The sequence below is a fragment of the Macaca mulatta genome, chromosome 2, assembly GCF_049350105.2.
Source record: "Macaca mulatta isolate MMU2019108-1 chromosome 2, T2T-MMU8v2.0, whole genome shotgun sequence".
In the NCBI taxonomy this organism is placed as follows: domain Eukaryota; kingdom Metazoa; phylum Chordata; class Mammalia; order Primates; family Cercopithecidae; genus Macaca; species Macaca mulatta.
In genome coordinates, this window is record NC_133407.1 from 113468789 (window position 1) to 113491836 (window position 23048).

A 23048-nucleotide genomic window follows, 5' to 3' on the forward strand; every position below is an offset into this window, starting at 1 on the left:
ATGTTTTTAAACTTATACTTTCTATTGCTCTAGTTTTATTGATCTTTGATACATTGATTCAGTGATATCAGTTTCCTATGGTTATATATACTTTGTGGTCAAAATTATCATAGGGTTTTGTGTTTTTCTTTGCCTGAGTTTTGTTTCTCATCTGAACATCACATCTTTTTCTTGCTGTTCCATTTACACAGTGTCATTCTTAGAGATGAGCTTCTTTATCCTCTGAGGCAGTGGAGGAAGCATGGAAACCACATGGGGAGCATTGCATTGACAAGTTTATTTTTGTAGTCACATGGTGGCAGTATCAGGGAAATTACAGGAACTGGTTAGATTCGAGTTCAGCAACCTATAAATCCCAGGACTTCCCAGTCTCGTGGATCATAGGACCTCAGGTGATCCGCCTGCCTTGGCCTCCCAAAGTGCTGCAAGTGACACTTGCTTAGGAGTAAGGTGAAGGGTATTTTATAGCTCTAATGGTTTGTACAATTCTTAAACATGTATTGATTGCTAACAACTACTGTCTTTCTCCCAGCTTGCCCCACCACCAGTCTTTGTGCATAAGCACAAATTTGGACACAGTTATTTGTACTTATTTATGCTTTTACACCTTCTTCCTTTTATAAAGATTTTAGCTGGTTTATGACTTGAGTTGAAACAAGGAAAGAAAGAGGAGACCTGAAATGGTCTGTCCCCTGCCAACCAGAAGCCTCCTGTGGTATCCAAACAGAATAGTTGCCTCAGTCTGTCAGCACTTCTGTCTTTGAAGGTGGTTTCTGCTTGAAAAGTGGTGACTATTAGCATAGCCTGGGGATATTTGCTTTTTTTCTTTCGGGATACTTTTTTTTTTTCTAGATACTTTCTTGCTCTTGTCGACTTTGTTTTTCTGAAAGATTTAGCCTGTGGTTAAAATGTTTCGGGTCCCCACATGAACTCTCTGTGGGATTACCCAATTCTGGGGTACCTTCACCAGATCACCAGTGCTAAAGAGGGCAAAGGATCTTCTTGGTTAATAGAAAAGACTATTTTGGAATGAATCTCAAAGTCCAGAAACATCGAGACTTTCCTTCAGTACTTTTTTCTATTTGGGGTAGCAACTTTACTTAGTGTAGGGGGGGGACGGGTTAGTTGGGAGGGCTTGTGTTTAAGGGGTTCAGAAACAGGGGATTTAAGTGTGTCTTTTGTGTTTGCAAGGCACTAACACCACTCCCGTCTGTATTTAAATGCTGTCCCCAGGTTACGACTATGGCTATGTCTGCGTGGAGTTTTCACTCTTGGAAGATGCCATCGGATGCATGGAGGCCAACCAGGTTGCTTTATACTTCGGTCAAATGATGCTGGAAGGATATATTTTTTTATATATGGGGAGGGAGGGTTTCAAATGATTTCACTTTGGAAAGGTACAAGAAGTCTATCTTTGGAGCATACTGCATTCCAACCATCAATTGTGAGGAAAATCTTTAAAAAGGCTGGAAAGCTTTCTCTAGAAAACTTAATGGGCACAGAGTGCATTTTAAAAGCTAGAGCCCAGTTGCTTTTGGATTAGATTCCAAAGACAATAGTTGGGGGGGGAAAAATGACACATCTGGAGTGTTTCCTCTTGGAGTGTAACTGAGATGGTAATCCTGATGCAAAGAATGATCCTTGATTGTCTGTGACCCCAAGGATCTGCCTAGCACGGAAATTCTAGGTCAGTAGTTACACCCAGACCTAGGGTGAAGACCTCAGATGGTGACTCCTATGGCATCAGGTCCTGCCTGCAGGGACTACTTCCAAAAGAGAGCTATCAGGGAAGAGAGAGGAGTGGATTGTTGGTGTCTATTGCATTCATCATTGTTCTTAGCCAGTTGGAGTTGCATACTCAAGTCCTTGGCTGCGTATAGTCAGAGCTGATGAATCAGAATCTGTACTCACCTTACGTTTGAACTATCTGGAGTGATTCAGCTTGCCACCTAGATTTTTCATCTATGTCTTTAATTGAACCCTGCCTGGTAGTTTTGGGAGGAATTTATAAATGGGTAGAATCCTTCCTGTTACGGTGTTTCCTTGGGGAAAGTTGTTTTCTTCGAGTTGTTTCAGTTCCTCCGTCTGTAAAGTAGGAAAAGAAACAGGAATGTAGTTTGATTTTTTTTTTTTTTAAATGTATCCACTGCCTGTACTTAATAGTGTGAATACAGTGGGCCCAGAATCTTTTTTTTTTTTTTTGCTCTTGTTGCCAAGGCTGGATTGCAATGGTGCGATCTCGGCTCACCGCAACCTCCGCCTCCCTGGTTCATGCGATTCTTCTATCTCAACCTACTGAGTAGCTGGGATTACAGGCATGTGCCACCATGCCCGGCTAGTTTTGTATTTTTAGTAGAGATGGGGTTTGTCCACATTGGTCAGACTGGTCTCGAACTCCTGACCTCAAGTGATCCGCCTGCCTTGGCCTCCCAGAGTGCTGGGATTACAGGCATGAGCCACTGTGCCCAGCCAGGCCCAGAATCTTAAAAGAAGGCTCTGCCAGAGAAGAGTAGTTATTACATGAGAACTCTTCTCCTTCTGTAGCCTGATGCTTTGTTCAGCTTTGTTTAACTCAGTGTGGCTCATTATACGTACTTTTCTCTTCTTGGCCAAGTTCTCCTCTTATGGGTATGGAAATGACATGCTGTAAATGCTTTGGGAGCAAGCACTCATTAGAGAAGACTTTTGTTGTGTCCTTACCTTGTCAGTAGTCTAAGCTTATCAGATCCTTAGAGAATGACGGGCTTAGGACCATATACCCTAGATTTAAGAGGGTTCTCATTGACCATTTGTTCAGTGTCCATCACTGAATCACTTACCAAATACAGTTGACACTCTGTCCACAGGTTCCACACCCATAGATTCAACCAAATGCTGATTGAACATATTCAGGAAAAAGATACATTAATAATACAACAATAAAAAATAATACAGGCCAGGAGTGGTAGCTTACCTCTGTAATCCCAACATTTTGGGAGGCCCAGATGGGAGGACTGCTTGAGGCCAGGAGTTCGAGACCAGCCTGGGCAACATAGGGAGACTCCATCTCTACAAAAAATAAAAGTGAAAAATGTAGCCAAGTGTGGTGACGTGAACCTGTAGTCCTATCAACTTGGGAGGCTAAGATGAGAGGATTACTTGAGCCCAGATTGAGACTGCAGTGAGCTGTGATCACTCTGCTGCACTCTAGCCTGGGGTGACAGAGCGAGACCCTGTCTCAAAAAACAAACAAAAAAGTACAGTTAACTATTTATATAGTCTTTATTAGGTATTAGATATTATAAGTAATTTAGAGATGGTTTAAAGTATATTGGAGGATGTGTGTAGGTTGTATGCAAATACCATATGATTTTATATAAGGGACTTGAGCATCCTGAGATTTTTGTGTCCTTGTGGGTCCTGGAACCAATCTCCCATGGACACCAAGGGACAACTGTACTAATCACGTGTCAGAAACTGCTACATGCCAATTTTGAAGAGAAGAAAAAAGCTTCCAATCTGTGTGCTTACGATGGATCCTATTCTGACAATCTGTCTGATTTTGAGAACACTCATTAATTCATAAGCAACTTGTTCTTATCAGTGAATAGTGATTAAGTCCTTTGCCTCTGTACTAAGTACTCAATGTAATAACTGATAGCTGAATGCTGTAAAGAAAACGAAGCAGGGTATCAGGAGAATGCATCATGGTGGCAATTTTAGAGGGGTAGTCAGGGAAACTTCTTGAGGAGTGACATACATTTGAGTTGTGACTCATGGTGAATAATGTATCCAGAACACTTACTATAGTACCCTGCACTTGGTAGCATTTGAATTAGTTTGAAATTCGATGTCCTTCTTTCTTTCTCTTACCCTCTTCCACATGTCAAGTAATTTCCAATTATAAATTTTGTGTGTGTGTGTGTGAGACAGAGTCCAACCAGGCTGGAGTGCAGTGGTGTAATCTTGGCTCACTACAATCTTAACCGCCCGGGTTCCAGAGATCCTGCTGTCTCAGCCTCCCCAGTAGCTGGGACTACAGGTGTACACCACCACGCTTGGGTAAATTTTTTTTTCTTTTTTTTTTGAAATGGAGTCTCGCTCTGTTGCCCAGGCTGGAGTGCAATGGCACGATCTCAACTCGTTGCAGCCTCTACTTCCTGGGTTCAAGTGATTCTCCTGCCTCAGCCTCTTCAGTAGCTGGGATTACAGGTGTCCGCCACCACATCTGGCTAATTTTTGTATTTTTAGTAGAGACGGGGTTTCACCATGTTGGCCAACTCCTGACCTCAGGTGATCCACCTGCCTTGGCCTCCCAAAGTGCTGGGATTACAGGTGGTGAGCTACCATGTCCTGCCAACTTTTGTATTATTAGTAGAGATGGGGTTTCACCATGTTGGCCAGGCTGGTCTTGAACTCCAGACCTTAGGTGATTTGCCTGCCTTGGGCTCCCAAGGTGCTGGTATGACAGGCATGAGCCCCTGTGCCTGGCCTCCAATTATAATTCTAAGAAAATAAATTTATTTTTATATCTGAAGTTTATTAAAACTAATTCTTTAAGGAAATGGATGTGGATTAAGCTCCTTACGACATAGTAAACAATCTTATGAGAGACATAAGAATGTGAGGCTGGCCGGGCGCGGTGGCTCAAGCCTGTAATCCCAGCACTTTGGGAGGCTGAGACGGGCGGATCACGAGGTCAGGAGATCGAGACCATCCTGGCTAACATGTTGAAACCCCGTCTCTACTAAAAAATACAAAAAACTAGCCGGGCGAGGTGGCGGGCGCATATAGTCCCAGCTACTCGGGAGGCTGAGGCAGGAGAATGGCGTAAACCCGGGAGGCGGAGCTTGCAGTGAGCTGAGATCTGGCCACTGCAGTCCAGCCTGAGCGACAGAGCGAGACTCCGTCTCAAAAAAAAAAGAAAAAAAGAATGTGAGGGAAGAAGTCCTGACTCCTCAGGGTGAATAAAGTAAATATTTTGGGAGGCTGAGGCGGGCGGATCCCGAGGTCAGGAGATCGAGACCATCCTGACCAATAAGATGAAACCCTGTCTCTACTAAAATACAAAAAATTTAGCCAGGCGTGGTGGCGCATGCCTGTAGTCCCAGCTACTCGGGAGGCTGGGGCAGGATAATTGCTTGAATCCAGGAGGTGGAGGTTGCAGTGAGCCAAGATCACGCCACTGCACTCCAGCCTGCTGACAGAGCAAGACTCTGTCTCAAAAAAAAAATAAAATTAAATAAATAAATAAATAAATAAATAAATAAATAAATAAAAAGATAAAGTAAATATCTGTGGAAGATAAAATGTGTTTGTAGGCCGGGCACTGGCTCAAGCTTATAATCCCACCACTTTGGGAGATTGAGACAGGAGGACCACTTGAGCTCAAGAGTTTGAAATGAGCATGGGGCAAACAGTAAGACCCTGTCTAAATTAAAAAAAAAAAAGTCTCTGTCTATCTTTTCCCCCAGTTTTACTTACAGACCAAATTGGTACAGATTCTGAGTCACCACGGTCTGCTTGGCAACTCTTAGAGCCTGAGTGTGTGTGTGCCTCTGAGAAGGTTACTCCAAAGTACTTTGGGTTGAGTTTTTTGTAACTCTTTGCTATCCTGACACTTGATGTGAAATGTCTTTTATTTCATTGCTGGGTACTTGTAGGCCTAGGGGATGGAAATAAAGGAACTTTCTGCTAGCTTGCTTTGTCAAATATTGTTGGGTAGGTGTGCCTTCGTGAAGTTGCTCAAGATGATAACCACGGTCCCTCTAGCCTTTTCCCAGTGCCTGTATCAAGCTGTCAAACAGTAGAATGCTCTGCAGCAGTACTGAGCTTTGTGGCTGTGGTGACCCACCAGGGTATCACTTAGGCAACAGCTGTCTGTCTGGGGAAATAAGAATGTATGAATCTGTTAGCCTATACCATCACCATTTCCATCTAGGAGAAGGGGGCAGCCAGCAAACACTGTCAGGCAGAGCCTTTCATTCCACCCTTCCTGCAAAGTGTATTTCTAGCCCTGTCATATGCCCTTGGCTTTCTTTGTTGTCAAGTCTCTGGGAGATTGAGGGTACGTATTATCTCCTGCTTTGTGTGCCATTGCACTGGGACTTGGGGAGGGGAGTAAGAAGTATTGTGTTAAAATGTTAATCCCTTTCAGTGGTTGCCCAGTTGTGAGTACTAGCCCTCTCAGACTGTTGGCATTTGATATGCAGGAATTAACATTTTATTTTCTCAAATATGCTGGTGTGATGCTTGTTGTCTGTACTTATTTGGCCAAATTAGTCACTAAAGTGCCCTTATAGAAGATAACTCTGGGAGACGTATGTATTTCTCTGAAAAAAATTTTTTTTTTTTTTTTTTTGAGACGGAGTCTCGCTCTGTTGCCCAGGCCGGAGTGCAGTGGCATGATCTCGGCTCACTGCAAGCTCCACCTCCCAGGTTCATGCCATTCTCCTGCCTCAGCCTCCCGAGTAGCTGGGACTACAGGCGCCCGCTGCCACGCCCGGCTAAAGTTTTTGTATTTTTAGTAGACACGGGGTTTCACCATGTTAGCCAGGATGGTCTCGATCTCCTGACCTTGTGATCCACCCGCCTCGGCCTCCCAAAGTTCTGGGATTACAGGCTTGAGCCACCGCGCCTGGCCTTATTTCTCTGAAATTTTTATTCTCCTTTCCTTTTCCCTTTCCCTTTCCCTTTCCCTTTCCTTTTCCCTTTCCTTTCCTTTCCTTCCTTTCCTTTTTCTTTTTTTCTCTCCTTTTTCTCTTCTCCTTTCCTTTCCTGCCCTGTCCTGTCCTTTTTTCTTTTTTCTTTTCTTATCTTATTGGAAACAAGGTCTCCTTCTGTCACCCAGGCTGAAGTGTAGTGGTGCGATCATGGCTCACTGCAGCTTCAATCTACTGTGCTGAAGTGATCCTTCCAACTCAGTTCTCTTTAGTAGCTGGAACTACCACCACCACACCTGGCTAATCTTTTTTATTTTTATTTTTTGTAGAGACAGGGTTTTGCCACATTCCCAAGGCTGATCTTGAACTCCTGGACTCAAGCAATTTACCCATCTCGGCCTCCCAAAGCACTAGGATTCCAGGTGTGAGCCACAATGCCTGGACTATTTTTAAATTTTTATTTTTTGGAGACTTAGGGTTTTATTTTGTTACTCAGGCTGGAGTGCAGTGGTACTCAGGTGGAGAGCTCATTGCAGCTTTAAACTCCTGGGCTTAAGCAATCCTCTCACCTCAGCCTTCTGAGTAGCTGGACTACAGGCACCTGCCACCATGTTCGACTAATTAAAGAAAAAAATCTGTTCATAAAGATGGGATCTTTCTGTGTTGCCCAGGCTGCTTTTGAACTCCTTACCTCAAGTGATCCTCCCACCTGGACCTCCCAAAGTGCTGGGATTATAAGCATGAGCCAGCGCGCCCAGCCTTACTCACCTTTTTGTATGACACTATCAGTCTTTCTAAAGTGCAAAGAAAAAGGGTTCTGTTATCATCTGATGTGAAAATTCCTTTAAACATTGACTTTTTCTGGTGTGAGGAATGAAGGCTATGGAATACATGAAGTTTTATGAAATAGTGTTTTTGTGTGTGTGTGTGTATCAACAAAATTAAGAGAGTTTGGGTTGTTGAAAATACAAGAGTGTTTTTGAAGGTATGTGTAGGAAGCCAAATCTCAAATGTGGTCTGTCCTTGTGATTAAAATTAGAGCAATGGGGAAGCCAGGTGTGATGTCTCACACCTGTATTCCCAGCACTTTTGGAGGCTATGACAGGAGGATCACTTGAGCCCAGGAGTTGAGTCCAGGCCTGGGTAACGTAGCGAGACCTCGTTAAAAATTAGCTAGGTGTGGTGGCACATGCCTATTGTCCCAGCTATTTGGAAGGCTGAAGTGGTAGGATCGCTTGAGCCTGGGAGGTCAAATCTACAGTGAGCCGTGATTGTGCCACTGCACTCCAACCTGGATGACAGAATGAGAGATAGTGCCTCAAAAAAAAAAAGAGCAACAGAGAAAGCTTATGTTTTTAGTGATAAGAATGCTATTTGTGAGGCCATGATGGAAAAAATTGGTGAAGAACCTAGTTTGTTGGAAACTTAAGTTGGTAGTAAAGACATAATACTATCTGAAACACTTTAGTACTTAAATTGTGTGCGTTCCAAGCAACAAAACCAATCTGTAGGTTGAAGGTTGTAGTGTTACCTAAACAACTGTCACCCCAAAAACACTTCATTGAGGAGTATCCGGCTTCCTAGCCAGAGCTCAATTGTGTAACTTATGGCTTGAATCATGCCATTCTTCCTGGAAACTTCAATTTCAGTACTTTTTCCTGATCACCCTCAGTAGAGTAGTAGTAGAAACATGGGGAACTGCATTCTAAAATGAGTATATAGGTTCATATCCTAACTAGAAAAAATATTACAACAATTAATGAGTACAAACCAAGGATTATTGAAGTCTTGCTCTCAAGAGAGTTGGGGTATTCAAGAAAATTAAAAGTGAATTTAGGCCGGGCATGGTGGTTCACATCTGTAATCCTAGCACTTTGGGAGGCCGAGGTGGGCGGATCATGAGGTCAGGAGATCGAGACCATCCTAGCTAATACAGTGAAACCCCGTCTCTACTAAAAATACAAAAAATTAGCCGGGCATGGTGGTGGGCGCCTGTAGTCCCAGCTACTTGGGAGGCTGAGGCAGGAGAATGGCGTGAACCCGGGAGGCGAAGCTTACAGTGAGCCAAGATCGCGCCACTGTACTCCACCTTGGGGAACAAAGCGAGACTCTATCTCAAAAAAAAAAAGTGAATTTAAGGATTGATGACTTGATTACACATTTTGGCTATATATCCACTGATTGAGACTTTTTTTTTTTTTTTTTTTTTTTTGAGATGGAGTCTCACTGTGTCGCCCAGGCTGTAGCGCAGAGGTGCTCACTGCAACCTCTGCCTCCTGGGTTAAAGCGATTCTCCTGCCTTAGCCTCCCGAGTAGCTGGGATTACAGGCATGTGTCACCATGCCCGGCTAATTTTTGTATTTTCAGTAGAAACGTACTTTCACCATGTTGGCCAGGCTGGTCTTGAACTCCTGACCTCAGGTGATCCACCCGTCTCGGCCTTCCAGAGTGCTGGGATTACGCGTGTGAGAGCCACTGTACCCAGCCCAGTGATTGAGACTCAATGACTTGAAGCAGTATAATGTAGCAGTATAACATAATATTCTGGAAGCAGACTACTGGGGGTTGCATTTCCGCTCCATCACTTTCTAAGGTGTACTTGAACAAGTGGCTTAACCTCTCTGTGTTTTAATGTACTCTCACATACGTCTAGGGATTAAATAAGTTAATGCATGTAAGGTGATTAGAACTAGGGCTGGCACAGAGTGAACGTTGAGTGTGTCTTTGTTGTTATCACAACAACTTCTCATCTGAAACAAAGTCTTAAGTTACAGCAGCTCTGGTCTTGGCTTAATGGAGTATATGACAAAAAGGATTTGGTGGCAGTGCCTAGGAGGATTTTTTTTTTCTTTTCCCCATCAACAGTACTTCTCATTTAGCCTGTTGATTGATACTGATTATCAGGGGACTCCTTCCAGGCTCCCCTAGTTGGAGGTTTTTTTTTCTTCTTCTTTTTCTTTTTTTGAGACAGGGTCACATTCTGTCTCCTAGGCTGGAGTGCAGTGGTGCGATTTCGGCTCACTGCAACCTCCATTTCTGGGGCTCAAGCCACTCTCATGCCTCAGCCTCCTGAGTAGCTGTGGCTATAGATGCGTGCCTGGCTAATTTTTGTATTTTTGTAGCACAGGGTTTTGCCATTTGGAAGGCTGAAGTGGGAGGATCGCTTGAGGCTGGGAGGTCAAATCTACAGTGAGCCGTGATTGTGCCACTGCACTCCAACCTGGATGACAGAATGAGAGATAGTGCCTCAAAAAAAAAAGAGCAACAGAGAAAGCTTATGTTTTTAGTGATGAGAATGCTATTTGTGAGGCCATGATGGAAAAAATTGGTGAAGAACTTAGTTTGTTGGAAACTTAAGTTGGTAGTAAAGACATAATACTATCTGAAACACTTTAGTACTTAAATTGTGTGCATTCCAAGCAACAAAACCAATAATCTGTAGGTTGAAGGTAGGCTGGTCTCGAACTCCTGAAGTCAAAGTGATCCACCTACCTCAGCCTCTCAAAGTGCTGGGATTACAGGAGTGAGCTACCATGTCCGGCCCTTAGTAAGAGTTTCTGCTGCCTTAGCCTTCGAGACAGAATCTTATTTTTTTTTTTTTTTGAGACGGAGTCTGGCTCTGTTGCCCAGGCTGGAGTGCAGTGGCGCGATCTTGGCCCACTGCAAGCTCCACTTCCCGGGTTCACACCATTCTCCTGCCTCAGCCTCCCGAGTAGCTGGAACTATAGGCGCCCGCCACCACGCCCGGCTAATTTTTTTGTATTTTTAGTAGAGACGGAGTTTCACCATGTTAGCGAGGGTGGTCTAGATCTCCTGACCTCGTGATCTGCCCGCCTCGGCCTCCCAAAGAGCTGGGATTACAGGTGTAAGCCACCACCCCTAGCCATGAGAATCTTAAATTTTCTAAAGAGAAAGAGTAGGAGACAGACAGTACCACATGGAGTATGGTTAGGCCATGTAGGAAATCTAGCCTGTAGCTTTAAAATCCTAAGTTCTAAATTAGTTGGGTATGGTGGTCCCCACCTGTAATCCTAGCTACTCCGGAGGCTGAGGTAGGAGGATCGATTGTGCCCAGGAGTTCAAGGTTGAAGTGAGCTGTGATGGTGCCACTGCACTCCAGCCTGGGCAACAGAGTGAGATGCTGTCTCTCAAAGCAAAACACCCTAAGCTCTGATAACCAGCCCATTATTTGCCACATCTCAGGCTCTTTAATTATGAGAGGTACTCTAAACTGAATTCATTTTAATTTTCTCCAATTTGAAAAATAAACATTTATCATTTGGCAGTTTTAAGGGAATCTTCTGATATATGTCCTACAATGGGTTTATAATTATTTTTGTCACAAATCATGGTTTATTTCTATGGATTAAAGTAGTTTAGTTCTTAACTTGTTCTAAATTAGAAATATACCTGTATATTTTATTTTATTTTATTTTATTTTATTTTATTTTTTGAGACGGAGTCTCGCTCTGTCGCCCAGCCCAGGCTGGAGTGCAGTGGCGCGATCTCGGCTCACTGCAAGCTCCGCCTCCCGGGTTCACGCCATTCTCCTGCCTCAGCCTCTCGAGTAGCTGGGACTACAGGCGCCCACAACCGCGCCCGGCTAATTTTTTGTAATTTTTAGTAGAGACGGGGTTTCACCGTGGTCTCGATCTCCTGACCTTGTGATCCGCCCGCCTCGGCCTCCCAAAGTGCTGGGATTACAGGCGTGAGCCACCGCGCCCGGCCGTATACCTGTATATTTTAACCTTGTGCTCCTGTGTTATCACATCTCATTGGCTCAAGGGTCGTACAAAGGCGTGATTCAGTTTGTGATCTTGATTATAACTTTGGTTTATGACCTTTTGTACTTTCAGATGGTATAGGGTTTATAGGACAGAAAGATTTAGAATTTCAGCTTCATTACCTCCTGACTCTTTTTTTTTTTTTCTTTTTTTTTTGAGACGGAGTCTGGCTCTGTCGCCCAGGCTGGAGTGCAGTGGCTGGATCTCAGCTCACTGCAAGCTCCGCCTCCAGGGTTTGCGCCATTCTCCTGTCTCAGCCTCCCGAGTAGCTGGGACTACAGGCGCCCGCCACCTCGCCCGGCTTGTTTTTTGTATTTTTTAGTAGAGACGGGGTTTCACCGTGTTAGCCAGGATGGTCTCGATCTCCTGACCTCGTGATCCGCCCGTCTCGGCCTCCCAAAGTGCTGGGATTACAGGCTTGAGCCACCGCGCCCGGCCTCATTACCTCCTGACTCTTTTGTAACTGTTTTTTGTTTTGTTTTGTTTTGTTTTGTTTTGTTTTTCTTTTTTGAGGCGGATCTTGCTCTATTGCCCAGGCTGGAGGGCAGTGGTGTGATTTGGGCTGACTGCAACCTCCACCTCCTGAGTTCAAGCGATTCTCCTGCCTCAGCCTCCCGAGTAGCTGGGATTACGGGCATGCCCCACCACACCCAGCTAATTTTTGTATTTTAGTAGAGATGGGATTTCACCATGTTGGCCAGGCTGAACTTGAACTCCTGACCTCAGGTGATCTGCCTACCTTGGCCTTTCAAAGTTTTGGGATTACAGCCACTGTGCCAGGCCTCTCTTTTGTAACTTCTGAACCTCAGTTTTCTCATCTGTAAAATGAAAGGATAATTATAATACCAGCCATAGTGCAGTTGTGAGGTTAGAGTATGTATTATTTGTAAAATGGTCAGTATGATAACTGGCATGTGGTAAGTGCTCTGTAGTAAAGGGTGATTCTTAACACTGGACTCTGCTTGGTTGTACCAACTCCTCTTTTTCCTTGGCTCCTTATCCACCTCTTGGGGTTCAGAGTTGGCTGAAGGTGGCAGGCATTGCTGCTTTGGGTGGCAGCTTGATTTTAGACAGCCATTTCACATAGTGCTTTTGTTCAGGACCTCTCGGGATTTCTAGATAGACAGCAAGAGAGTTGGAGTAGCACCTGTCGTAAAGTGTCTAAGGAATGAGTACGCAAGCATTCAGCCATTTGAGGGCAGAAGACCATGACCATACCTGCCTCCCTACAGTAAACAGCCTGTTGTTTTTGCAGGTAGCATTGCAGTTAGTTCTTTTATCAGAAAATTCTTGTAGGCTGCAGGTGACATTGAGTGTTATTAGGCATCTTCTTCATTCAAGTTGAACTTGGAGGTTACAGTATATCTTTATGTCACCTTTTCCACAGGTGTTAAAGTGTTGTCATTCATCCTCTAGTGCATAGATTTTATATGCATATTTCTTGTTAAGTATATTGATGAACTGATAATTAGTTTTTCTAGAATAATATTTATTTTATATTTTATTTTATTGAGACAGAGTCTTGCTCTGTCACCCAAGCTGGAGTGCAGTGGCATAATCATGGCTCACTGCAGCCTCAACCTCCTGGGCTCAAGCCATCCTCCCCACCTCAGCCTTCTGAATAGCTGGGACTACAGGTGTGCGCCACCACACCAGGCTAATTTTGAGGGGGTGGAGGGGAGGTAGAGATGAGATCTTACTGTGTTGTCCAGGCTGGCCTTTTGATCCTGGACTCAAGCAGTACTGCCTCAGACTCACAAAGTGCTGGAATTACAGGTGTGAGCCACTGTACCCAGGCTAGAATAATTATTTTTTATTTTTATTTATTTATTTATTGAGACAGTTTTGCTCTTGTTACCCAGGCTGGAGTGCAGTGGTGCAGTCTTGGCTCACTGCAACCTCCGCCTCCTGAGTTTAAGTGATTCTCCTGCCTCTGCCTCCCAAGTAGCTGGAATTACAGGCACGCCACCACACCTGGCTAATTTTTGTATTTTTAGTAGCGACAAGGGTTTCACCGTGTTGGCCAGGCTGCTCTTGAACTCCTGACCTCGGGTGATCCACCTGCCTCGGCCTCCCAAAGTGCTGAGATTACAGGCATGAACAATGGTGCCCAGCCAGAATAATTAGTTTTAATCTCACATGGTGAGATTTGTGATGCCAATTTTGTGTACTAATGATGTATATATTACCAAAATCTGTGGTCAAGTGAAATTTGTGATTAATCTTTGTAAATGCTATTTCCAAAGGAAAACATGTAGGAGAAAAGGTGACGTATCACAGAATGTAGAGTAGTGGTTACTGGGCACAAGGGTGGCCGGGGGGAGTTGGGGGAGTGGCGGGAGAGGATAGAGAATGATAACTGATTGATACAGGGACTCTTTTTTGGGATGAGAAAAATATTCTAGAATTAAATAGTGATGGTGGTTGATCAAGCTTGTGCATGTACTAAAATACATTAAATTGTATATACTTTAAAACAGTGGATTTTACAGTATGTGAATTTTATCTCAATTTTTTAAAAAGCCTTTAAATCTAGTATGAAACTTTTTTTTAAGGCCAGGCGGGGTGGCTCACACCTGTAATCCCAGCACTTTGGGAGGCTGAGGCGGGCAGATCACCTGAGGTTAGGAATTCTAGACCAGCCTGGCCAACATGGCAAAACCCTGTGTCTACCAAAAATACGAAAATTAGCCCGACGTGGTGGTGTGTTCCTGTAGTCCCAGCTACTTGGGAGGCTGAGGCAGGAGAATTGCTTGAACCCAGGAGGTAGAGGTTGCAGTGAGCTGAGATTGCACCACTGCACTCCAGCCTGGGCAACAGAGCAAGACTGTCTAAAAAAAAAAAAAAAAAAAAAGTTTTTTTGTAGGGTTCTAGCAAAATGGGAATGAGTCCAGATCTAAAATAATGTACAGATTCATTTACCACCCTCCATCCTACCCCAGTCCCCCAAAAAGATTGTCTATCAGTTTGTCAGAAAGTTAGAGTAAAATGGTCTTAAAATGCATCAGGAGGGCTGGTCACAGTGACTGATGCCTGTAGTTTCAGCTACTCAGGAGGCTGAGGTGGGAGGATCACTTGAGCCCAGGTCTCCTGACCTCGTGATCCACCCGCCTTGGCCTCCCAAAGTGCTGGGATTACAGGCGTGAGCCACCGCACCTGGCCCATTCTAATTTTTTAAAAAAGTGATTTTTTACGAAATCACTTTTTTAAAAAATTACAGACTTACGAAATCACAGACTTACGAAAAAGTTGCAAAAATTCCTGTGTTCTTTTCACCTAGATTCTTCTTCTTTTTTTTTTTTTGTTTTTTGAGACAGAGTTTTGCTCTCGTTGCTCAGGCTGGAGTGCAATGGAGCGATCTCGGCTCACCGCAGCCTCCCCCTCCCGGGTTCAAGTGATTTTTCTGCCTCAGCCTCCCAAGTAGCTGCGATTACAGCCATGCACCACCACGCCCAGCTAACTTTATATTTTTTAGTAGAGACTGGGTTTCTCCATGTTGGTCAGGCTGCTCTCGAACTCCCGACATCAGGTGATCTACCCACCTCAGCCTCCTAAAGTGCTGATATTGCAGGTGTGCGCTACAGTGCCAGGCCCACCCAGATTCTTTTTAGCACATTTGAATGCAGATTTTTGAATAGTTACAATCTCTTCTCATTGAAAAAGGAACATCATTTGACTTGACCTCCCACCAGACACTTCCTCTGAGGTTGGATGGAGATGCTTAAAGGTTGCTGTAGATGGTGTGTGAATTTCCACTGGGTTGAGTAGATGATGTATATGGAAGGCGATTGGGATTTACTTTGTCAGTGTCTCCGAGAGGTCTGCCACTGGGCTTTGTCAGGTGCTGGGATTGAAGGTCAAGAAGTAGGGCAACATCTAAAGCTTCCACTCCTGGGCACTGTGAGGTTTTTATAGGTCTTAAAAAAAAAAAGTGAATAGGCTGAACACGGTGGCTCACGCCTGTAATCCCAGCACTTTCGGAGGCCGAGGCAAGTGGATCACGAGGTCAAGAGATCAAGACCACCCTGGCCTCATGGTGAAACCCCATCTCTACTAAAAATACAAAAATTAGCTGGGCATGGTGGCACGCGTCTGTAGTCCCAGCTACTTGAGAGGCTGGGGCATGATAATCACTTGAACCCTGGAGGTGGAGGTTGCAGTGAGCCGAGATCTCGCCACTGCACTCCAGCCTGGTGACAGAGCGAGACGCCGTCTCAAAAATACGTTCTTCGTGAGACAGGAGGCATTTGGATGCCTGATAGAAAAAGAGGAGGCACTATGTGCTAGTCAGCTTTAGACTGAGAAGCAACAGCAACCATGGCAAAGGGAAAGCAGACTTACCCTGACTGGCCTTGATAATGTTATTCGTCAGGCAGTGGCTCTTAAACAGGGGTTGCAAGCAGTGATTTTTGACACGCTCTTCTCCCCAACCACCGGACATTTGGCAATGTCTGGAGACATTTTTGGTTGTCACAACTGGGGGTGGGTGCTACTGGTATCTAGTGAATAGAGGCCAGGGATGCTGCAAACATCCTACAATGCAAAGGGCAGCTCTCCACACAAAGAATCGTCTGGCCCAAAAATCTCTGTTGCTGAGGTTGAAAAACACTGGTGTAAGGGGACAAGAGTTGTGGTTAGTCAGAAAGGATGCCATGGATTGTCTTATAATCAGTTATCTCTTTCGTTGCCTTATTCCTGATCCCAACAGAGTGAGGATTGGCAAGGGGGTTTGGGAATATAGTGGGAGTGCTGCGTAGTGAGAGTGCCGGCATGGCACTCCAGACTGCCAGTCACAAGCTTAGCCTGTGCCCTTGGGGTAGGAGCTGTAGAATAAGACCTATTTGATATGTGGACCAGAATAAGTTCTTTAAATAATAATCAAAGGTAATAAACATTCTTAAAATATACTATCACTAAGGTAGTCTGTCATCCAGCGGAATGAGGTAGTAGTGAGAAGATTACACATATTTGGCAGCAATTACTAGAAAAACCAAATGAGTTGAAATTTCTCAAAATAGATTTTACTTCATATTTCAGATAGTTTTCCAGGGAAAATTGAAAATGCAAGTGCACATTCTCACATCCTTCTTTATACTGATTGAAACATTTGAATCTATTGGATCATCTTTTCATTAGGCTTTATTTCACAGGGCCATTTACTGGGTCCTGCATGCTGATATAGTTAAAGGGACTGAACTCAAAGTAAAAGATGCATATGTTTTATCTTAATACAATATCACTTTGCTGTAAAGGGAAACTGCTCTGTATATAGAATGCTGTGTAATAGTGACTGGGCTCTTGGAATCACATTGGAAATATCAGTAAGCAACTCATTTTAACTTTTGTTAACACAGTTAAGTGCTGAGCACCTCCAGTGTTTAAAGTTCTCTGCTAGATAATATGTGTTTATTAATGAATGAAAAAAAAATACAAACGTTAGCCAGGCATGGTGGGGCATGCCTGCAGTCCCAGCTACTGAGGAGACTGAGGCACGAGAATTGCTTGAACCCAGGAGGTGGAGGTTGCAATGAGTCGAGATCACGCCACTGTACTCCAGCCTGGCCAACAGAGCAGGACTGTCTGAAAAAAAAAAAAAGGTTTCTTTATTTTTAAATTTTTTATTTTATTTCTTTTTTCCTTTTTTTTCTTTTGAGACAGAATCTCGCTTTGTTGCCCAGCCTGGAATGCAGTGGCATGATCTTAGCTGACTGCAACCCTTGCCTCCCAGGTTCAAGCAATTCTCCTGCTTCAGCCTCCCAAGTAGCTGGGACTATAGGCACCCACCACCACACCTGGCTAATTTTTGTATTTTTAGTAGAGACGGGGTTCCACCATATTGACTAGGCTGGTCTCAAAGTCCTGACTTTACGATCTGCCCGCCTCGACCTCCCAGAGTGCTGGGATTACAGGCATGAGCCACTGCACCTGGCAAAATTTTTATTTTATTTTTAATTGATAATTGTATGTGTTTATGGAGTACCCATGTTATGATACATGTGTACATTGTAGAATGATTGAATCAGGCCAGTTAACATATCCATCACCTCATATTATTTCTTTGTAGTAAGAACATTTAAAATCTCTTTTAGCAATTTTGAAATAGATACAATACTTTGTTATTAACTCTAGTCACCATGCTGTGCAATAGATCACTAAAACTTCTTCCTCCTGTCTGACTGAAACTTTGTACTCTTTGACTAGCATTCTCCCTTTGTCCTCCACCCACTTCTCTACCCACAGCCTCTGGTAAACCACCATTTTGCTGTCTACTTCCGTCTGAGTATTTGATTTTTTTAGATTGCACATGTGAGATCATGAAGTATTTGTCTTTCTGTACCTAGCTTATTTCACTTAGCTGAGTGTCCTTCATGTTTTTCCGCATGTCGCAAATGGCAGAATTTCCTTCTTTTTTAAGGCCAAATAGTATTTCATTGTGCTTACATATCACATTTTCATTATCCATTCATTCATTGATGGGCAGTGGATGAATGGATATCATGGCTGTTGTGAATAGTACTGCAGTGAACATGGGAGTGCAGGTATCTCTCAGACATAATGATTTCAGTTTCATTGGATATTTACTGTACACAAAAGTGGGACTGCTAGATCATATGGTGATTCTAGTTTTAGTTTAGTTTTTTTTTTTTAAGAACCTCCATACAGTTTCCAAAATATCTTTACTAATTTATGTTCTCACAGTGTAAAGGTGTAAAGGGTTCTCTTTTCTCCACATCCTCACCAACACTGGTTACCATTCATCTTTTTTATAGTAGCCATGCTAATAGGTATGAGGTGACATCTCATTATGGTTTTGCTTGCTTGTTTGTTTGAGACAGTGCCTTGCTGCATCACCCAGGCTAGAGTGCAGTGGCGTGTTCCCAGCTCATTTGCAGCCTTAACTTCCTGCACTCAAGTCTCCTACCTCAGCCTCCCAAGTAGCTGGTGTGTCACCATGCCTAGCTTTTTAAAATTATTTTTATTTTTATTTTTTAATTTTTATTCGTTTATTTATTTATTTATTTATTGAGACAAAGTCTCTTTCTGTTGCCCAGGCTGGAGTGCAGCAGTACAGTTTCAGCTCACTGCAATCTCTGCCTCCTGGGTTCAAGCGATTCTCATGCCTCAGCCTCCTGAGTAGCTGCGATTACAGGCATGTGCCACCACACCCAGTTAATTTTTGTATTTTTAGTAGAGATGAGGTTTCACTATGTTGTGCAGGCTGGTCTCAAACTCCTAGGCTCAAGTGATCCTCCCACCTTGGTTTCTAAAGTGCTGGGATTACCAGCATGAAGCACTATACCCAGTTCCTTATGGTTTTAATTTGTGATTCTCTTGATAATTATTGATGTTGAACATTTTCTCATATATTTTTTGGCTATTTTTTTTTCTTCTTTTAAAAATTTATTTTTAGCCATAAGGCCAGGAATGCATGTATGTCTTCTTTCAGTAAATGTCTGGGCCGGGCACAGTGGCTCACGCCTGTAATCCCAGCACTTTAGGAGGCCGAGGTGGGCGAATCACGAGGTCGGGAGATCGAGACCATCCTGGCTAAATTGGTGAGTCGCCGTTTCTACTAAAAATACAAAAAAATTAGCCGGGTGTGGTGGCGGGTGCCTGTAGTCCCAGCTACTCGGGTGGCTGAGGCAGGAGGATGGCATGAACCCGGGAGGCAGATCTTGCAGTGAGCTGAGATCGTGCCACTGCACTCCAGTCTGGGCAACAGAGCGAGACTGTGTCTCAAAAACAAACAAAAAAAAAGAAACAACTCTTCGTATTTCAGATAGTTTTCCAGGGAAAATTGAAAATGCAAGTGCAGATTCTCACATCTTTCTTTTTTTTTTTTTTTTTTTTTGAGACGGAGTCTCGCTCTGCCGCCCAGGCTGGAGTACAGTAGCCGGATCTCAGCTCACTGCAAGCTCCGCCTCCCGGGTTCACACCATTCTCCTGCCTCAGCCTCCCGAGTAGCTGGGGCTACAGGCACCCGCCACCTCGCCCGGCTAGTTTTTTTGTATTTTTTAGTAGAGACAGGTTTCACCGTGTTAGCCAGGATGGTCTCGATCTCCTGACCTCATGATCCGCCCGTCTCGGCCTCCGAAAGTGCTGAGATTACAGGCTTGAGCCACCGCGCCCGGCCTCTCACATCCTTCTTTATACTGATTGAAACATTTGAATCTATTGGATCATCTTTTCATTACGCTTTATTTCACAGGGCCATGTACTGGGTCCTGCATCCTTGTCTTGTTCCAGATGCTAGTGGGGAAGAAAGCATCTAGTTTCTCACCGTGTGATGTTAGCTATAGGTTTATCAAGTTGAGGAGGTTCCCCTCTATTCCTAATTTGCTGAGAGGTTTTTTTTTTTAATCATGAAAGGGGATTGGATTTTTGTCAAATGATTTTTCTGCATCTGTTGGTATGTTCATGTTATTTTCTTCTTCAGCAAGTGCTGGGATTGCAGGCATGAGCCACCACACCTGGCCAATGATTTAGTTTTTCTCCCTTAGGTTATTAGTAGGCAGAATAGTTTTACGTTTGATTATTAGTTATTCATATTTCTTTTGTGACTTGTTGGTTCTTAATGTATCTATTCAGCCAAAAATGAAAAATAGGATATCTTAGCCTGTCTAGTCTTAAGGTAAATATATGTGGGATATAAGGGATTTTGGGGGCTGGGTGCAGTGACTCACACCTGTAATCCCAGCACGTTGGGAGGCTGAGGTGGGCTGATCACTTGAGCCCAGGAGTTCAAGACCAGCCTGGGCAATGTAGCAAAACCCCATCTCTACAAAAAGTACAAAAATTAGCCAGGTACAGTGGCACATACTTGTATTCCCGGCTACTAGGGAGGCTGAGATGGGAGTATAGCTTGAACCCAAGAGGTTGAGGCTGCAGTGAGCTATAAGCATGCCACTACATTCCAGCCTGGGTGCCAGAGCAAGACCCTGTCTCAAAAAAAAAGATTTTTTTGAAAAGTTGAAAATAAGTATATTTGCTGAATGTGAGATGAGTTTTCCCAATAATTTATCCCTCAGAATCTTTCTCCTCCTTCCTCCTCCTTCTCCTCCTCCTCCTTTCTTCTTTTTCTGTTTCTTCTTCTTGCTTTCATAAAGTCTTTGCTGCTCTGGAGTTTTCTCTCAGTTACTTCTTACTTATTTATTTGAGACAGAGTTTCGCTCTTGTTGCCCAGGCTACAGTACAATGGCATGATCTCGGCTGACTGCAACCTCCGCCTCCTGGGTTCAAGCTATTCTCCTGTTTCAGCATCCCAAGTAGCTGAGATTACAGGTGCCCGCCACCACACCTGGCTAATTTCTGTTACTTCTTTTGAGCCACAAAGTATTTGAAAAAGATGCAGTAAGTAGCGACCTCAGTCCGTGCTAGTATTGGGTGCTTACAGAGGTCTAGTAGAATATTGTGTTTTAAAAGGAGGTAAATTTAATAATTGCTGTGATTACTCTGGCATTATATGCTCACAAATAAAATGTTTGGTGATTTTTTTTTTTTTTTGGAGACAAATTCTCGCTCTGTCACCCAGGCTGTGCAATGGTGCGATCTCAACTTACTGCAGCCTCCGAGTTCAAGCGATTCTCGAGCCTCAGCCTCTTGAGTAGCTGGAATTATAGGCACCTGCCATCATGCCTGGCTAATTTTTGTATTTTTGTAGAGATGGGGTTTCCCCATGTGGGCCAGGCTGGTCTTGAACTCCTGACTTCGGGTGATCCGCCCATCTCAGCTTCCCAAAGTGCTGGGATTACAGGCATGAGTCACTGCGCCCAGCCAGGTGTTATATTTTTAATAAAACAAGTATTCAGATTCACTTACAGGACCAATGAAAGAATCGTTTGTCATAATTTTATGTCAAAGGGTACTTGTGGCTTAAGATAAACTTCCCCATAATGACATTATCCACAGATTCATAAAGTAGTATATCTTATCTTCTGTGACATTTTAAAATGATGTGGTTTAGAAAATTGCTGGGTTATCTAAAATGGCTCTATTGTTGATGTAAATGTAGCACATGAAGAGCTTGAATAAAACAGACTTTTGAAGTGTACAAATGGAAAGAACAGTCCTTCTAAATAATTATTTCCCCTCCCTTTTATTGAAGTATACATACAGAAAAAATATGTCATAAGTGTATTTATTGCTTAGTGAATTACTCCAAAGTTGGATATACCTGATTAACCACCACTCAAATGAAAAAACGGAACACTGCTTCATATGCAGAAGCCCCTCCTGCCCCTCCTTGTCATTATCCTTTTCATCCCTCCCACAGGTAGTCACTGAGTTCTAATACCACAGAGTCTTTTGACTTTCTTTTGAGCCTTATGTAATTAGAATCACAAAGGGTGTATTCTTTTGCCTGACTTTTATACTTAGTATTGTTTTTGAAATTCATCTTGTGTGTAACTGCGATGTGTTCATTTTCATTGCTTAGTGAATTACTCCAAAGTTGGATATACCTGGTTAACCATCACTCGAATGAAAAAAACAGTTTTCGACCGGGCACAGTGGTTCACACCTGTAATCCCAGCACTTTGGGAGGCCGAGGTGGGTGGATCACGAGTTCAGCAGATCGAGACCATCCTGGCTAACATGGTGAAACCCCGTCTCTACTAAAAATACAAAAAATTGGGCCGGGCGCGGTGGCTCAAGCCTGTAATCCCAGCACTTTGGGAGGCCGAGGCGGGCGGATCACGAGGTCAGGAGATCGAGACCATCCTGGCTAACACGGTGAAACCCCGTCTCTACTAAAAAATACAAAGAACTAGCCGGGCGAGGTGGCGGCGCCTGTAGTCCCAGCTACTCGGGAGGCTGAGGCAGGAGAATGGCGTAAACCCAGGAGGCGGAGCTTGCAGTGAGCTGAGATCTGGCCACTGCACTCCAGCCTGGGCGACAGAGCGAGACTCCGTCTCCAAAAAAAAAAAAAATACAAAAAATTAGCCAGGCCTGGTGGCGGGCGCCTGTAGTCTCAGCTACTCAGGAGGCTGAGGCAGGAGAATGGCGTGAACCTGGGAGACAGAACTTGCAGTGACCCTAGATCATACCACTGCACTCCAGCCTGGGTGACAGAGCAAGACTCCATCTCAAAAAAAAAGAAAAGAAACAAACAGTTTTCCAGTCTAAGAATGTATTACAATTTATTCAAATTCCACTCTAGATGGACATGTGAATTTTCTTTTATTTCCCCCCATTTGGAGCTATTTCAAATGATATTTTTTCAAAGTTGTTATTTCTCAGCCAGGCGCAGTGGCCCATGCCTGTAATCCCAGTACTTTGGGAGGCGGAGGCGGGCAGATCACCTGAGGTCAGGAGTTCAAGACCAGCCTGGCTACATGATGAAACCCTGTCTCTACTAAAAGTATAAAAATCAGCCAGGTGTGGTGACGGCACCTGTAATCCCAGCTACACAGGAGGCTGAGGCAGGATAATCAATTGAACCCGGGAGGTAGAGGTTGCAGTGAGCTGAGATTATACCACTGCACTCCAGCCTGGGCAAAAGAGTGAGACTCCATCTCAAAAAAGAAAACAAAACACCACAGGGTTGTTATTTCTCTTGGCGAATAGGTATATGCACTTATTCCTGTTAATATATACCTACCTGTTAATGTGCTTCTTGGATTTT

The 23048-nt window shown here is 43.8% G+C and overlaps 1 protein-coding gene across 39 annotated transcripts in view; it reads left to right on the top strand.

The window, feature by feature from the left end:
- RBM6 (RNA binding motif protein 6) overlaps window positions 1–23048 on the top strand; it is a 124131-nt gene that overhangs the window by 50547 nt on the left and 50536 nt on the right. For 27 of the 39 annotated variants that reach the window (XM_077992637.1, XM_077992658.1, XM_077992640.1 and 24 more), the window contains one exon: window positions 1234–1307. The exons of the other annotated variants lie outside the window; for them this stretch is intronic. In XM_077992637.1, the coding sequence (XP_077848763.1) occupies window positions 1234–1307 (74 nt within the window). The remainder of the gene's footprint in view (window positions 1–1233; window positions 1308–23048) is intronic. 39 annotated transcript variants of the gene reach the window in all.